This window comes from Astyanax mexicanus, chromosome 8 (genome assembly GCF_023375975.1).
Source record: "Astyanax mexicanus isolate ESR-SI-001 chromosome 8, AstMex3_surface, whole genome shotgun sequence".
Classification (NCBI taxonomy): Eukaryota; Metazoa; Chordata; class Actinopteri; order Characiformes; family Acestrorhamphidae; genus Astyanax; species Astyanax mexicanus.
The window spans coordinates 28,778,209-28,797,191 of NC_064415.1; the positions used below are offsets into that span (position 1 = coordinate 28,778,209).

Genomic DNA, 18,983 nt, shown 5'->3' on the forward strand with positions numbered 1-18,983 from the left:
TTTATTGAAAGTTTAGAAGATTTATTAATCTCTCTCCTGTAAAGTTGCTGTTTTAGAGATACCTGATTTTCATTGAACAGCAATGATATTAATGTCAGGTATGACCCAGGCAGGGAGACGAGGAAAGCCGACGCAAGAGCAGGTAAGGGCGAAACGAATAATTTAATAAATAAATAACAAAGATAAACAAAGAGACAAGTAAACACGTAACAACGAAATAAAACAAAACAAACAAGAGATAATACTTATAAACTAAGAGGGAGGCTAATAGACGAAGAACTACACAGAGCTAAGAACATAAACAAGGAATAAACAAGAAACTAGAAACTAACAAGGATAACTGAGAAATAAACAAAACCTAAACAGGGCAGGGATATATACAAGGAAAACAAGAAGAAGTAAAACTAGACAGGGAATACCAAAACGAGAAAAGAATAAATAAACTAAACAGGGCAAGGGAGAAAACAATGGAAATAAACAAGGAACTAGGAAAAATAAACGAGAAGTAAACAAGGGAAAACAAACTGGGAACAAACACAGAACTGAGATAAACAAGGAACTAGGACAATAGATAACGAGGGAACGATGAAGACAGACAACAGGAGTTGGTGCAAAGTCCGACGAGGGACAAGTAGCACAGGGGATCTATTTAAACAAACAGGAAACACACTAGAATAGGAAACACCTGGGGAAGGGGCAGAGCTACAAATGAGTAACACGTGGTGGAAAACTACTGACAAGAGACACAGAGGAGCACAGGTCACATGGGGATAAAACATAGGCACGAGGACAGACAGGAAACAGGGCCAGGACATGACAATTAAACATTTTTGTTTAGCCTTTTATTAGTTTTGTGATTTTTATTTTTAAGCATTTCTCTTCATATATAATCAAAGCTATTGTTAGTAGTATTTGTCTTTTATTAGCTTAGATACACAAGCAGTGTTCCAAAGCATAGGCTCCAGCCAAGGTGGCACAAGTCCTTGGCCTAGAACTATGCCTAGGAAGACTCCTTCTCAGATGGATGGATGGATGGATGGATGGATGGATGGATGGATGGATGGATGGATAGATAGATAGATAGATAGATAGATAGATAGATAGATAGATAGATAGATAGATAGATAGATAGATAGATAGATAGATAGATAGATAGATAGATAGATAGATAGATAGATATTTAAGCATAAACATAAATTAAAACACAGAATGATAGAAAATATATGAGGCTATAAAAACTAATGAGGCTGTGGGGTGATGTTACCAGAAAGATGTGTATCTCTCGAAACACTCAAACAGCAACCTAAAATGTTGACCTGGATTTAAAAAAACATTATGTGGAGGTTCTTTAAACTTTACAAAGATTACTCATGCTCAGATGCTGATTGATAAATGATACTTCAAAAAAACTGCATTGAGTTGGAGGCATGAAATAGAACGGATTAAACAGAAAACAAGGACTAACAAATTAGCATTTTTTTAAATGAAATGAGCTGTAAAAAGACTAGATTTGCTGTTTGGGATCATTTTAAACTTAAAGACACACAGGTAAAGTGCATGATTGCCCAGCAGATGTCACCGGGTGGTCACTGGTGGGTGATGATTCGAAAGTTTCACAAGATAAACATGATGAAAAGAAAGCCTTGACTTTAGCTGATGAGCAAATTAATTACAAGGCATACAAATTAAATGTAACTGAAAAATGTCAGTTTACATTAACTAGCTAACAGCACTGTATCATATCAAACAAACAATCAAATAAAAATCTTGTTTAAAAAGAGAAACACTTTTCAGGAATTTAAATGTACAGTTGATGGACAAAATCCAACTCAAATTATATGAGTTATTTATTATTCTTTGCGTAACAAGTCATAATTTGATGTGAAGAGGGTATACAGTACATACAGCTCTTGAAAAAATAAGAAACCACTTAAAAAAGTGAGTTTCTTTGATTTTACCAAATTGAAAACCTCTGGAATATAATCAAGAGGAAGATGGATGATCACAAACCATCAAAACAAGCTGAACTGCTAAAGTTATCCAAAAACAGTGTGTAAGACTGGTGGAGGAGAACATGCCAAGCTGTATGAAAACTGTGATTAAAAAACAGGGTTATTCCACCAAATGTTGATTTCTGAACTCTTAAAACTTTATGAATATGAACTTGTTTTCTCTGTATTATTTGAGGTCTGAAAGCTCTGCATTTATTTTTTGTTATTTCAGCCATTTCTCATTTTCTGCAAATAAATGCTCTAAATGACCATATTTTTTATATGGAATTTGGGAGAAATGTTGCCTGTAGTTTACAGAATAAAGCAACAATATTAAATTTACTCAAACATATACCTATAAATAGCAAAATCAGAGAAACTGATTCAGAAACTGAAGTGGCCTCTTAATTTTTTCCAGAGCTGATATATATATATATATATATATATATATATATATATATATATATATATATATATATATATATATATATACACACACATATATTGAATATACAGTATATTGAATACGTCATTGAATAGATGTGTTCTGCTGTTTGTAGGGGGAGGTTGGTATATCAGGATTAGATGGAATTCCTGGTGCCAAGGTTTGTGGCACATGATGTGCTCAATTTCTCTTTAATCATGAGATTCACTCCATGTTTAAAACATGCATGGACATCTTGTTCTTTTTTTCTTTCTTACTTTACATGAACTGCTTCTTCATGCATTAAACCACCAGAGGTTTTATTGACATCACTTTTAAATGCACCAAAATCACATCACAGTCATTTCTCAGAAAATTGCAATAACATTATTTGTAATCCACAGTCCACAATGTTTTCAGTTCACAGATAAATTCATACAGATATTGATTTTCTCATCACAGCGAATATTTGCATCTCATTTTAAACACCAGTTTCAGTCTGCCTCGTCTGATGCTCTGTGTGTTAAGTGTTGGTGTGTGGGTATGAATGTTTATTTTAAGCTGAGGCTCTACTAGACTGGAATTGTTCATTCCTTGTTCATTCCTTCTGAGGTCATCAGTGGAAGGAGTAGCTGCAACATGAGCTTCATTTCATAATTAAATACGAACTTAATCCCAGATATGATCTAACCAGGCCTGGTGCTCATATTTCTCTTACTGCAGCTCTCTCTGACCTTTGCATGTTTAACATGCGCTGCTTTCTTTTCCAACAGGGTGAAAGAGGAGATCGAGGTGAAAAGGTAAAGCCATGCTTCTGCTTTTGTTCTCTCTTAGATATGCGTTAACTTTCCTAAACAGCGCAATGTACAGGGGTTGGACAATGAAACACAATAATTTATTGCCCTGACGGACAGTTCTGGTGGAAACAGGAGAGTTGAGGTGCACATTGAATTCTGCTGTGATTTGAGCAGCCGTGGTTTTATGTTTTTTGGATACAATCCGGGTTAGCACCCAAACATCCCTTTCAGACAGGTTCCTCTTACAGCGTCCACAGTTAATCCTGTTGGATGTGGTTCGTCCTTCTTGGTGGTATGCTGACATTACCCTGGATACCGTGGCTCTTGATACATTACAAAGACTTGCTGTCTTGGTCACAGATGCGCCAGAAAGACGTGCACCAACGATTTGTCCTCTTTTGAACTTTGGTATGTCACCCATAATGTTGTGTGCATTGCAGTATTTTGAGCAAAACTGCGCTCTTACCCTGCTAACTGAACCTTCACACTCGGCTCTTACTGGTGCAATAATGTGCAATTAATGAAGATTGGCCACCAGGCTGATCCAATTTAACCATGAAACCTCCCACAATAAAATAACAGGTGTTTCAGTTTCATTTTCCAGCCCCTGTATATCAGATGTTTTCTCCCTTTCAAATACAACAAAAAAAATACGAAAATAATGTATGAAAATAAAAATAATATTGTCGATTGATACAAGATGATTTAATACACTAATATATGATACAATATAAGCTGGTAATACATATGTAGTATGATAGTAGAAAAACTACATATTTATAAACTAAATGGCTATATGTATAGATGTTCCATTATGCTACATTCCGTTGCGCTCTGCCACATGACGCTTTACATTAAGTTATGTTCCATTGCTTTGTGTTGTGTTATGTTATATCAGACACAGATACCATACTATAAAATACGATATGATATGAACTGCTAATACATACAGCTCTGGAAACAATTAAGAGACCACTTCAGTTTCTAAATCAGTTTCTCTGATTTTACTATTTATAGGTAAAATGAACATTGTTGTTTTATTCTATAAACAACAGACAACATTTCTCCCAAATTACAAATAAAAATACTTTAATTTAGAACATTTATTTGCAGAAAACGAGAAATGGCTGAAATAACAAAAAAGATGCAGAGCTTTCAGACCTCAAATAATGCAAAGAAAACATTTTTATAATCATAAAGTTTTCATAAAGAGTTCAGTAATCAGTATTTGGTGGAATAACCCTGTTTTTTTTTATCACAGTTTTCGTGCATCTTGGCATGTTCTCCTCCACCAGTCTTACACACTGCTTTTGGATAACTTTATGCCTTTACTCCTGGTGCAAAAAATCAAGTAGTTCAGATTGGTTTAATGGCTTGTGTTTGATCATCCATCTTCCTCTTGATTATATTCCAGAGTTTTTAATTTGGTAAAATCAAAGAAACTCATCATTTTTAAGTTGTCTCTTTTTTTTCAAGAGCTGTATGTGATATGATAGTAGATAAACTAAATATTTATTTAAAAAATGAGCTATATGGATGGATAAGTGATACATTCCACATAATAATTGATACATAATGATACATTCCATTATGCTTTATTGCGTTACACTATGCCACTATTACGCACTATTATGCCAAGCTCTGTTAACCTGTATAATGTTACACTATGTTACATATGCACAATGCATTCCATTGTGTTGCATTCTGTTGTGTTGCATTATGTATCGTTATGCTATGCAAGACACAGATACAATCATGGGCGTGGTAGTGGGGGGAAAAGTGGACCTGACTACCCAGGGCCCGAGTAGGGAGAGGGGCCCATGAAAATCCTGATTTTATTTTCGCTCACTTTCCTTTGTTTACTGGCATGGATAGGGGCCCATTAACATAGAGGGTGTACAGGGCCCAGAATTTGCTGCTACGCCCCTGGATACAATACTATAAAATACAATATGATAGGAGCTGGTAATACATATGTAGGAAGTCATAGTAGATAAATTACATATTTATTTAAAATATGAGAAATATAGATGTATGTTTTAAGTATGATATGCTCCGATATACTCCCTTACATTATACTGTTACATTATTCCTTACATTATACTTTTTACATTTACATTTTGTATACTCTGTATTACACTATGTTGCGTTTGGTAATGGTAATGTTAAATATTGCATTGCATTTCACTGTGTTGTATTTCGTTGCATTGCATTGCGTTTCGTTACACTATGTTACCATTATACCAAACTATGATGCTTATTAGATTGCAAATGTAATTGAAAAAGTGAATTAGTCATTTTGTATTCAGAATTGTTTAAATATTAACTATTAAACAGCACTAAATGTAGTTCTACTGTGTTTCTTAGTGTCAGGCAGACAGACAGAAACATTATTGGTCACAAAAGTAATTTACCAATTGTTCACTGGAAATCTCTGAGTTGTAATTTTTGCATGCACATTTGCTGTAGCTCATCTGTTACAAAACAGTTATTAGTTCTTCTCAACTTAGTGTTGGGATGATATATCCTTAAACCAGTATCCACAACATTTTTCTTTGGTACATACATTTCTTATTTGGCTCAGTGTTTGAGTTCTCCTTAATGGTGCAGACTAGACTGTCATGTGATTACACATGTATATGTGTAAGGAAACAGAACATGAACACACTATGCGGAAAATATGAACAGAAATAACAAAAAGAAATAATTATCATGGGCATTTTCTTGGTGTCAAATAAATGCCTTCCTGGACAGAATTAGCCACATGCATCATGTTATCTTTGATGCATTCACTTGTCTTAAAGATGCAATGCAGTTAGCATGTGAATTAATGTCAGTTAAGGGTTATATCTGTGACTTTAGTTCCTGTGCACTTTAGCCTTTAGGACTATTTCACCAACCTTGTGCTGCATGCCCAAGCAGAACACAACATTCCCACAGTCCACATTGCAGAATAGCATCAGTAGGGTGTGTAGGGTGCAAATGTGTTTGTGTCTGGTTCAGCAGACATGATGAAACATTTTGACTCTTTGGCTGACCAGCAGAATCCACAAGCCTTAATCCCAATTCTCAGTCTTAGAACAGTAAGTGAGAAAGAAACTGAAACACAGACACGATCTCTGGCTGAATTTTTTTTACCCAGTTTGTGGGTGCACTGTTAGAAGTAATCCACCCTGGTTAGAAGCCTAAACATCCTTCAAATAGCTCATTTAAACCAAATTAAAATGAGTAAGGTCTTGTTAAATAGTAGCCCATCTGTATCATTAACAATTTCATCCACCTTCCATCATGCTGCGTTTTAAATATATGGTACATTGTACATATTTAGCTAGCTTAGCTTTAGCAGTAGTTTTTAGCATTTTTTTAGCCTGTGGTTTGTGTAATGATGCTGATTGGCTACCACCTAGTGAACTTTTTGCCGCCCGCTTTGCCTTGCTTGCACCGCTACCAGCCCCAGAGTCCTCTGTGCTATCCTGAAGCCTGTGTAAAATGCTAAGCGGCCCTGCAGTGTGAATGTAGTGTTATTATGCTTCTCTGTGGGGTGAGAAATCACTCCACATATTTAGGAGGCCTGTTACCTTTCTATGTAACCTCTAACTCACTGCTGATGAAGCCTGGACTCAGTACTCATTTATGACAAAAGTGATTGGTGTAAAAGTTGCATTCTGATTCGGATCTGGCTGTTCAATAATAGTAATAATAGTGGCACATAAAAAACACTTTATAATATACATTTGCCATTGCTTTCATCAAAATTGTTCAGCATCACTGCTTAAAATAGAACCTATAGCATTCTGATTATTCATATACTGTATAACAAGCCAAACAAAACGCAGACATTCAGTCAACAGAGAGTAATATGGCAGTAATGTGTTTGAAATAATGATGCTGTCAGAAAGACATTGCTGTGAAAGGAACTGAGTGAATGCCTGAGCAGGAACAAAGCGTGGGCTGCTGCTGCCACAACAAACTGAGAAAAAGAAAAGGCTGCTGTGCTGTTTTCTTTCATTCCCATTGTACTACATTTATTTCTGGGATCTGAAGCCTGGATGTTGTTCCAACTGTTGTATAGCAATTAAAATGCTTTAAAAAAAATGGAGGCCTAGTAATGGTTACATTAGAACATTTATTACAATGACCAAAAAAATTAGATATGGTTTAATAATGTAAACTTTGTCCTTTGTTTGCAGGGTGACATGGGAGAAGATGGCCAGAAGGGTGACATCGGTGAGAAGGTCAGTCTGCACAAGATGATAGACAATTTATCAAAACTGAAAAGATATAGGCAATATATATGTGTAGTAGGTGTTTATAAGTGTAAGCCAGAGCGATTATATCAATGGGGAGAATATAGTCCATACATTTTTCTATATACCATATTTTACAGACTATAAGGCGCACTATCAATGTATGTCTATTTTCTAGTCTTTTTTTATACATAAGGTGCACTGGATTATAAGTCACATTTTAAGCCACAATAGTAAGAAACAAGGGTGTCGCTATGTTTCCCAGGTCTCGCTAAATTAGAGGTCAAACGAGTTCTAGCCATGGTTAGCAGCACTTAGCGCTAGTAAATGGTTCCCAACAGCGCTACACTGAGGAGCCCTGAGTGTTTCGGTAACGCAGGTCACTATCAGCTAGTGGTTTGTCTTACGTAGCTTGTTTTAACACGGTAAACACGCAGACTACAGTCCAATATACTGCCCTCTGAACGATGAAAGAGCTAGTGCTGCAGTTAGCGGCTAATGCTAATACTGCTCCAGCCTTGGTGCTGGAGAAACTTCACTGAAAGTCCTGTATAACGCTGTACTTCAGCAGAGTGGCTTTACTGCTCTTTACAACCTGACTAGTAGAATTCATACATAAGATGCACAAGATTATTAGGTGCACTGACAATTTTTGGGAAAATTAAAGGATTTTACGTGCAACTTATAGTGAGAAAAATACAGTACTTTATTATCCTCCTTTCACCCAGTTATTCAATGGTCAGGAACCAACAGAATCACCACAGAACCAGCATTATTTGGGTGTTATGTTGGGTCTTTCTCAGCACTGCAGCAATACTGACATGGTGGTGGTGGTGATGATGTTGGAGTGTGCTGCACTAGTATGAATGGTGGATCATACACAGAAGTGCTGCTGGTGTTTTTAAACACCTCACTGTCACTGCTGGACTGAAAATAGTCCACCAATCATTAAAGAACAGTGCGAAACAGTTTGTACCTAAACCTAACCTTAAAAGTTTTTCAAAACCTAAAATGTATCATAGTGAAGTGAGGAATCTTTACCATTCCCTAATTCATTTTAAGGAGCTCTAAAAAGTTCAAGAACAGTAGCATTTTCTCCAAAACCTACATCCCACAGCACTGTTTTTACATTAAAGAGAGATTGCACATGTTTGATAAACATTTAAAGCAGTTAAGGTATAACTTCTGTGCATTAGATTAAAAAATAAGTAATTACATTATTAATTATTATTTTAATTATTGCTATTTTTGTTTATATGCTCCTTTTGACCTTATTCTAGTAAGGAATCCCAGCTCTGCTCTGCTATCAGTACATAAATACCTTTAAAACAACTCTTCACATCTAAAACATGATGTAGTGTTTGAATCTGTGTGTATTTTTCACACTGCATTAAGAAAGTGAAGATACTTCTAAACTGACTGTGTAACTGAATCCTCTGTGTGTCTCTATCGATTTATAACATGTTGGAGCACAAGCATTCTGATATGTTTAACTTTATGGGCTCTTTTAGTCAAAGTGCCGCTGCACACTGCGACCAAGTGAGAGAAGCGTTGTAGGAAACAGATGCCGGCTCGTTTCCTTGCACGGAAAATGGCCTAAAAAAAGAAAATGGGCAATGATAAAATTTTTGTTGCTTGAGAAAGGCTTTGATCTCGTCTACCTAGCTGTAATAAAATGGTTTTACCAAAGGGGAAAAATATGAAGAAGGATGTTGGTGTCACGGGAAATGCCTTACAGCTTTTCTCACCAGACATACAAAAGCTCCTACCGTACGTCTCCATCCAGGACCAGAGAAAAAGGAAAAAGGACATAGAAAATAGGTTCCAGACTTCACTGAACGTGTTCAGATTATGGAGTCAATCACATACTATACAAACTGTCTTAGAACATTAGTGCTTTTGCAGGAATAATATGGTCTTCATACTGGTGCAACATGCATGTTTTTATCACAATGAATTTTCAGATCGCAATGAATTTTTTTAGAGGCGCATTCAAAAGTTGATGGGGGCAAGATGGGTGCACAAGCAGCCAAAGAAACTCAAAAATTTAGTATTTTTTTTGGACAATTATGATAACTGGGCTCTGTCTTCATCTGAGAATTGTCGGTTTAAATCCGGGTCATGCTGCTTGCCATCAGCAGCCAGAGCCCCAGAGAGCATAATTAGCCATGCTCTCTCTCTCTCTCTCTGGGTAGGTAGATGGTGCTCTCTCCCCACATCACTCCCAATGGTGATGTTGATCAGCACAGGCATCTGTTAGCTGATGTATCAGAGCTGGGTCACTGCGCTTTCCTCCGAGCATGCTGACTACTTGATAATGCTACAATTCACACGTGTTGGAGGAGGCATGTGCTATTTATACATTACGATAAGGAGTCCATGAGGTATCAAAGTATGATGACCTTTTCATCATAACGAGCATAAAAAATCTCTAGTAGTATGTCTAAGTATCTAGATAGCGAAATTTACCGCTCCACCTTAAATGGTGAAGCAGTTACATTCTGGCACCTAAAGCTGCTTCATAATGGAATGGGAAAAATTAAGTCTCGAAAGATGGCAAACAACTATCATATCACCAAGAAATGAGGAAGGACAAGTATTAATAAGATATACAATGGCTCTGAGTGGTCCAGTGGGCTAAGCGCTACCACTTTGATAAGGTAATTGCCAGTTCGAATCCTGTTCATGTAGCTTGCCATCAGCTGCCGGAGCCCTGAGAGAGCACAATTGGCCTTTTTCTGTCAAATAAGAAAAGGAATCAGGGACAAGATGTTCAAATAAACATTTTAAAAAATCATACATTTTTTAAATAAACATAGAAAAGTGAGCAAGTCTTCAAGAACAGTACGATCCCACACTGTTCTCTGTTCTTGTTACTTTATGACTACTTTACTCTAGATGCAAGGCTGCCATCAAATGCTGAAAATAGATTAAACCGATCAGTCTAGTCATTTTAAGGGTGATTCACCACTGAGTAAATGCAGTGATGCATGTGATCCAGGTCCAGTCTGTACAGTCAGAACCTACTCATGCTCATGATTTGGAGTCAGAGCCTGTAGTTTTCGTAGGCTGTAGTAAAAAGCTCATTTTGAGGTTTCTAACAGTAGGTGCAGGTCTTGATGCAGGTTTCATTGCACGTCTTGCACACGGCAAATTCTGTTTTTAAATAAACTGCCTGACTCATTTTAAGTGTATATGTGTGACCATGGAATACACTCTATGACAAAGAATAAGAAAAATACTTATCTCATCTAGAATAAAATAAAACTTTTTGCTGTTCATTTGAACATAAACTCCTTCACCGTGTTAACAATTCATGCAAAAAGTTTTGTTATTTAACTAATATTTTAAAACCCTGTAACATTTAGAAGTAAAACTGACAAAAAAGCATTAAAATCATTACTGACTATAATAACAATTTCATAATCAACAAGTGTATGCCAGTGTATTTTTCCATTGCATAGAAACTTGCATAGAAAACAATCCTGCATTGCAGTTTTCAGTGAGCTGCCAGCACTTTTTACAGTCACAGTTTACAGTGTAAAAATTGGTAGCTTGCTCTTATAGCCTATAACATGTTGGCCTGGCAAACAACCATTATATAAAATAGAACAGAACCCCGTGAAAGGTAGCCCTGCTGGGCAATACTACACACTAATGATAAGCTAGGATTTGAGGGACACGCCCATTAGAGAGTTCAGTCATGCTCCTCCCTCAACACCTTGGAATAAACTCTGAAATACTACACCGCCAAAGATTTCCCCTTAACTCAACTTGTAGTTTAGGTTGGAGAATAAACTCACACAATTTAACACTTTCACACATTTTAGTTTAACTCCAGATTTTCAAAACTCCAGAAATTTGCTGTGCACAAATCTTGAGAAAACCAGGTCTAAAGCTTTTAAAGCCAAGGAAAAATAATACATTCTGAATTAGAGAGGTAAAACTGTGACAGCAAGACAAAGCAGAGAATAATTAATGACACCAGAGATTCAGAGAGACATGAGAACATGTTCAGATGTTTGATAGAATCCTTTAGCTGTGATAGAGTCAGAATGATGTAATGAAAGGAATGCTGATTGTGCCAGAATTGTTGAGATGTAATGTCAGTCGTGACTGGATGTGGGTGTAACAGATGAGATGAATAATGTCATTACATTTGGGACAGTTATATTAACCCCTTAACAGCCAAGAATTTTAGTTTATTTTCCAAACTGATATTACATGCTTATATCTTAAGGAATTCTATTCACGCATTCCATATAATGGTTTCGTAAGGTTTGATGAAGAAGCCTTACAGAAAATCCTAATTGAAATTTTAGTTGAAGTCAATCTGCAACTGTCTAAATATAATAAACACAAAATCATACAATTGGTGATCCAATGAAACAGTTTATATACTCCTAACTTTTTTATTTTGTAGTGGTTGGCTATTTTATTCAATTTGATGCCTATATGTTCTTTCATACATGCAGACATTAGGGTTGATTCCTCCTAAAACTGATCTAAAATTATTAAAAGGCAGGCCATGTCTCCAAGTGTCCTGTAGGAAAATCTCCAAAGCCTTAATGTCTCTTTTGTATCACCTGTACCTGTAGCCCCTATACAGGCCAAAGCCTGTTGTTAAAGGGTTAAAGCTGAATTGAATTGCCACACATAACACATAAAGTAGTGCTATGGAATTGTCACCAAGATACTGTGCCAGCTTTCTTTTCTTTCTGCTCAGAAAAATTAGACAAAAAAATCAGAAAATGAAATATTTCCTAATCGCAGTATTTGTGTGTCAGCAGCTGGACAACATGAAAGCGTATCAGTCTTTAAGAGATGCGTGTTTTTCAGTTCTTAAAACAATTACCATTCAGGGCAAGGCGTGTAAAAATTTAACAGGGTGTGAAATTAGCTGTGACTTATTTGACAGCGCCAGATCTCCTAAAACCCTGCGATCTGCGAGGTGGAAAAATGCTGTTTTGGTCAAAATGGTGCACAAGTAAACTCTCTAATTGGACGGCGAGAAGGTTCCTGAGGGGTGGAGGCTTGGCCAGCGGCACTGTCTCCAGGCACTGCCTCACAATCTTGAGGTCAAAGCCTACCCCAGACATCTGGCAGCAGCCGCTGGCGGTGCCATGCTCGCCCCTCAGAACCACTGAGAACTTCTGCAGCTCCACATTCTCATGTTCTGCTCACAGCGATCATTAGAGTCAAGCTGGCATGCTTTTAAACAGAAGTGGCACCAAAGTGGCACGGCGCAACTGCAGCCATAACTTTGACTGTAGCTCGCACTCATCGCTGCCTGAACTGGAGCTTTTATGGCAGAAATTAGTCACCTCGCTCATTCGATTATATATGGTCGGGACACTGCGGCACTCCAATGCGCTGCTTGTTTCACCTGGCGCCTGCTTAGCCCAGGAGGGAAGTAAACCCCGATACTTTTTTAATTAACCCTTAAGTCTCAGTATGTGGGCGGCTGCTGTACAAGTTAGAGCTTTAATCTGGCTTGAAATGATTTTGAATACTGCCTGACAAAATTCCCTCCAAATTTGAACCTATCATTACTTTCTAAGGCTTTCAACTGAATTAGGGACAAGAGCATTAGTGAGGTCAGGATGTTGAATGATCAATCACCACCCCAGCTCATCCCTAACTCATCCTTACCTGACTCCTCAAGTCACCTGAAATGTATTGGATGGAATCCATAATTCTATAGAATGCAGTTCCAATGCTATACAGTTCAGTGCAGTGGTGCTTTATAACCAGTGCTGGGAATAACGGCGTTGAAATAAACAACGTTACTATTGCTGTTACTTTTTTTAGTAACGAGCAATCTAATTAATTACTCTGACTGTCACTATAACGCCGTTACCATTTCCAACACCCCGTTACTGCACGTTACTTTAGCCGCCCAATGAACTTTTTAAGTAACACAAAAGTAACGCAATAGTTACTTTTACTGGTAACTATTACTTTCATAGTGGAGTAACTCACTTAGTAACTCAGTTACTTTTTGGAGAAGTTACTAGTAACTATAACTAATCATTTTGTCTAAGTTACGTGCCCAACACTAATAAGAGGCTTATAACCAATGTCTGGCAGGTTCATAGGCTTTTGTCTGCTCTAGAGGGTCCTATTTAATGAAGTGTGTCAGCAATAGGTGCAACTTCAAGTACTACTGAATGCAGTCAGTAGAAGGGTTGTCTACTAACCTGTATAGTTTTATAAAATATATACAGCTCTGGAAAAAAATTAAGATTAGAAAAAAAGATGAAAATCAGTTTCTCTGATTTTGCTATTTATAGATTTATGTTTAAGTAAAATGAACATTGTTGTTTTATTCTATAAACTATGAACAACATTTCTTGCAAATTCCAAACAAAAATATTCTCATTTAGAGCATTTATTTGCAGAAAACGAGATAATAAGAAATGACTGAAATAACAAAAAAGATGCAGAGCTTTTAGACCTCAATGCAAAAAAAAAAAAAAAACAAGTTCATATTTGTAAAGTTTTAAGAGTTCATGCATCTTGGCATGCTCTCCTCCACCAGTCTTACACACTGCTTTTATATAACGTTTTGCCACTCACTCCTGGTGCAAAAATTCAAGCAGTTCAGTTTGGTTTGATGGCTTGTGATCATCCATCTTCCTCTTGATTATATTCCAGAGGTTTTCAATTTGGTAAAATCAAATAACTCATTATTTTTAAGTGCTCTCTTATTTTTTTTTTCCAGAGCTGTGTGTGTGACCAACAGGAGACTGAGAAGGAGTCTTTATAACAGAGTGGAGACTACCACTCTCCCACCTATAACTTAATTTGGGTCAGAAGTAGATTTAGCTTGTTTAGTTTATTCTCATTCTTTTTGAGAACTCAGGCTGAAATATTCAGTAGACCTGAACATTAACGGCTGTTTTTCATTTTTGGCAAACTCGGCGTGAGGTGTGCAATTTCTGTTTCTCAGCCTGTCGCTAACTTCTCAGACCTGGCTAATCTTGCCTGGCAACAACATAATGACATGCAATTTAAATAGTCAAAGCTGAGTGACAGCTGCTGCAGAGCTGCTTTTTGCTCTGTTTGCTCTGTACCTGTCTGTGCCACCAAGCCTTATCGCCCTCAATCACAGCCTTTTGTGTTGCCTCGACAGCAAACCTAAAAGCGCCTATTAACAATTTCAATAATCATGGTACATGGACTTCACAGTTTGACATGATGTTCTGATTTTTGTGCTTTTTTTTTTTTTAGATGAATCTTTTCCACACTGCACCACTTTATTTTTTTTTCCATTTTGATGAAAAACACCTATTGCAATAAATGTGACTGGCTTTTTTTTTCTTGTGTTCTTGAGGTCAAGGTGTCCTTTTCTGGCTGGATCTGGCTGGTAGCTTTTCCATAGGTTGAAGTTTCCATTCGACAATCATGTTTGAAGAGAGAGAGAATTCACTTCCAGATGTGCAGAATAGTTACCGATGTAAATCTCAGCCAAAAATCAACAGGTGCACCGCAGCGTACGCTTTGATGTATGGTGTTTAAAGTTTATACAGCTCTATAAAGTAAACATGAGACAATCACTGAGACGGTCTTTGGGCCTGGCACTTTGTTGCCGTTCAAAAAGCAATAAATACCAAGGAGTGCATGAATAAATGAGATCCAGTATAGACCAGCCTATTTTTTTTATCCATTTAAAATGTTACACTTTCAGCGCTAAATATACACCCCCTCGGGTTACCTGTATATAACAAAAAATGGAAATGACACAGCGTAAAGACGGTAGGACAAAGGGGATGGATGGGATGCTTAGTGATATCCAGCTGTAACTGTTAATGCAGTTTATGGCTAACGAAAAAATGTGGCAATTAAGTATGCCTTGTGTGCTCCCATAAATGACTCCCATAAAAGCCAGGGTCGGCATTCCTCAGCAACTTCTGAGCACAGAGCGCATGTGAAGTGGAACCGCAAATTCAGCAGCAGGCAGAGGGCCCAGCTTTACTGCTCCTTTTCTCTCTCTTTCTCTCTTTCTTTCTCTCTCTCTCCACCTCTTTCACTTTCCCACCAGGGCTAATCATCGGCTGCCCCCCGCACTCCTTTGCTCATCACGGCCCTAGGCAGCCCTAAACCCTCTCCCAATTATCCTTATTGGCCACACGCTTTATTTCTGTTGTTCCACTAAAGAAATGATACACCCCACTAAAAACGCCTGCCTGCCTGCCTGCCTGCCTGCCGTTTCCCTCCAGGGTGTTTAACCCAGTTCTGCTGCAGAAACACAGGCATGTGTGCTCACAGGCCAGCAACTTGTCTCATGTCTCTGGGCAAAAACATAGCAGTAAAGCTACGCACACACTGTACAGACCATCTGTCCAGTTTCAACTTGGTAATAGGTAACAAGGGCTTTTCAATATTAGCACATATTATTAGGCCTTATTTATTAAAAATAATTAATAATCAGTTATAACACATAATTAGAAAGAGCAACAGTATAGTATTGCTGTGGGTTCACGATTTGACAAACAACAGGTCATTGTTGCCCTTTCTACATATATGTGTTATAACTGATTATTAATGATTTTTAAGGCATTTACAACCTAATTAGTAACCATTAATAAACTAATTGTAAACCATTTATAAACCCTTTATAAAGGTAGTCTTATTTTAAAATGGTACCGAAAACACATTAGCCGTAGAACAGAAACCCTCTGACTCAGAGTAGACAATGTTAGTAGACAGAGTAGACTATGTTACTCATAGAGACATTTAAAGAATCTGTGATTATGTACCACACTATTTTATTATAATAGGGGTGTAATGGTAGAGTAAATGTCACAGTTCTCAGGGTTTTCACTGAAGTTTGGATTTCACAGTTTGGTACAACGAGACAAAAACAACAAAAACTCCAACAAATCCAGGTTTCTTTTTCTATTTTTTCTGAACGGTCAGTCGCAGGTGCATGTCACATGTCCCTTTGAGGTAGTTAAAACAAGGATTCAAGTAATCCTTTATTGTCATTCATATCACATGTGGTACATGAGGTGGAACGAAATTGTAACCTCCCGTTTTGTAACCTCCCAAGAGCAGTTGTAAAAATAGATCAATATAAAGACTAAATAAAATAGAATAAAATAAAATAGAATAGAATAAATATCAAGATAAATACGGAAAAATAGTAAAAGTAGGCAAGTAGCAGCAACATGAAGTCCAGATTGCAAGTTTTGCTATAGCAGCATGATAGTGTGAATAAAGTGTCTCAGTGTGGGTAAAGTGACAGTGTTGTACTCGGCCTGGTATACCATACCAGAAAATTCAAGTGCTCTATCTAAAAAGGGTCTTAAGTAGAAGACATTAAAAAATTTACTTTAGTACTGCAAGTAGTTCATTCTACAATTTACTACTCAAGTACATTACATTACATTACATTTGGCAGACGCTTTTGTCCAAAGCGACTTACAATAGTGAAGTACGAAAGTAATAGTTAAAAGTTAAAGGTAGAAACATCTTTAGATAGGGCCTAAAGGAGGTCAAAGGGAAATAATGGGATAGAGGAGTAGAGAAGGAGAAGAAGGAAATTAGGTTAGAGGTGTAACAAACTAACTTTCTACAGACAGTAAAAGTACAGTATTGTGTTGTGTAATTATTACATAAAGCAGTGGAAAGTTTTCAGAGTGAAAGGCAGAACAGGAGCAGCGTGGTCGTCTTATGAGATCAGCTTGATCTCTAGATTCACTCAATAATGAGCAGCTAAAAGGCCAGAAATTGAATTATTTTAACAGTATGTTTATTTTCATCATTTTATCACTGTCACAATTATTTTATCATTAATAATTATTGAAAACTGGCTATATAATTGCCAGTTAAAAAAAGGCACATTGAAATATAAATATACACATAATATAAAGGGTGAAATGTTGAATGTAGATTATTCTTAGGATTCTCTCTGATGACATTCTTACAGATTTTTGCCCTTTTATTCAGCAGATAATTAGCAGTTATTTAGTTATTTTTATTTTGTAATTTAATAAAGTGTGTGTTTCATTTAAAGTCCTGTGCTAATGTTTGTTACTTGGCATTCCCTGGTGAACTGTATCCATGTACACTCGTTACGAGCTGAGCCACGTAATGGAAACAAGTACACCCTTTTTTTATCTGAGCTAAAAACAATGCACCTGATCTCAGTCTGTTATTAAATTCATGATGGCGTTACACTAAACACAGTGGAGAAAAGCTCCTCTACTGCAACAGTAGAGAATTTAAAAGACAATGAAAGAGGATGTCAGTAGGATTATACATACCTAAAATATTTTTTTTCTTTTTGAATCTGTTATTGAGTTTTAAAACATTTTTGAACTATATCTTTATTTTTTAATGTCCTCATTAAAGTGCAAAAAAGAGAAGAGATACAGTATTTACACACTGAGAAGTCATCTTGCATTTTTAATAGCTATGGGGAGTTCTAGAAGCTGAGGAACGATTACTCTACCTTCACGGGGAGAGACAGTATAAAAGAGAAAAGAGACAAACCACCCGGGTCCAATTCACTAAAACTAATGTCTTAATATTATCTCTACAGTTTAACATAGAGGAGCAATAGACAGTGTTTTGTCTGTTCTCTTCTCACAAAAGTGCTTGTGGGAAAGCAGTATCCCATTAAAGTAGTGTTTCTCATTTCACTTGTTTCTTTTCCTGGCGTATGCCAATATTACATGAGCAGCAAGAGAAATATAACACTGTGTTTCTAAAATCGAAAAAGAACTGTGTCAGAAAGACTCCAAATACTGATCAGTTCAACAATATAGCGAGAAACAAAGCAACCCAAAATCTTATTGCATCAGACCACAGCAAATGTCAAACAGGCTAACTGACTTTTCAGCTAGTTAATGAGATTTCACTGGGTGGTGCTACCAATCAGAAACAAACCCAGGCAGGTCACAGTTTCATTTACTCATTTACTGTGAGCAGTTCTATAAAAAAAGTGAAACTTTTAGAATGAGCTAGGGGATGAGTTGGGGATGAGGTCATCTGGTGATCATCCTGAACATTCTGACCTCACTAATGCTCTTGTCACTGAAAACAAACTAAAAGATTTGTTTAAAACAATTGAGTATGGAAAGATTCTTGATACAAAGCATACCACGTAATCTGTCAAACATGGTGGCGGCAGTGTTATGGCAAGTACATCTATGGCTGTCAGTGGAAGTGGGTCATTGGTGTTTATTGATGATCTGACTGCTGACAGATATACAAGGATTATTTCTGAAGTTACTACCATATTTTTCATCATATTATAAGGTGCACTTTTAATAAACATCTATTTTCTGGTTTATTTTCACACATAAGGCACCTTAAATGACACTAGTAAGGATGCCTATATCACAGTGAGCAAAGGTGTTGCCATGTTTCCCTTCTAATAAGGAAGTTGAGGGAAGTAAAAAAATATATAATATAAATAATAATAAAATAACAATAATAAAAAATAACTAATTTTCTTTCAAAATCAAATGATCTACACAGATTTATTTAGGTGAGTAAAGTGCTTCCATTTATT

The 18,983-nt window shown here is 36.7% G+C and overlaps 2 protein-coding genes across 4 annotated transcripts in view; both read left to right on the forward strand.

The window, feature by feature from the left end:
- The window catches only part of LOC103039012 (collagen alpha-1(XXV) chain), a 318,678-nt gene that overhangs the window by 248,371 nt on the left and 51,324 nt on the right, over positions 1-18,983 (forward strand). Inside the window, exons 12-14 of the mRNA XM_022678290.2 lie at positions 2,552-2,596; positions 3,189-3,215; positions 7,403-7,447. Of these exons, the coding sequence (XP_022534011.2) occupies positions 2,552-2,596; positions 3,189-3,215; positions 7,403-7,447 (117 nt within the window). The remainder of the gene's footprint in view (positions 1-2,551; positions 2,597-3,188; positions 3,216-7,402; positions 7,448-18,983) is intronic.
- rpl34 (ribosomal protein L34) overlaps positions 1-18,983 on the forward strand; it is a 220,970-nt gene that overhangs the window by 1,354 nt on the left and 200,633 nt on the right. The window contains exon 1 of one of the 3 annotated variants that reach the window (XM_049482940.1): positions 13,228-13,237. The exons of 1 other annotated variant lie outside the window; for it this stretch is intronic. The gene's annotated coding sequence lies outside the window, so the exon portion shown is untranslated. Of the gene's footprint in view, positions 1-13,227; positions 13,238-17,334; positions 17,346-18,983 lie in introns of those variants that run through there. One more of the 3 variants, XM_049482941.1, reaches the window with a different exon arrangement.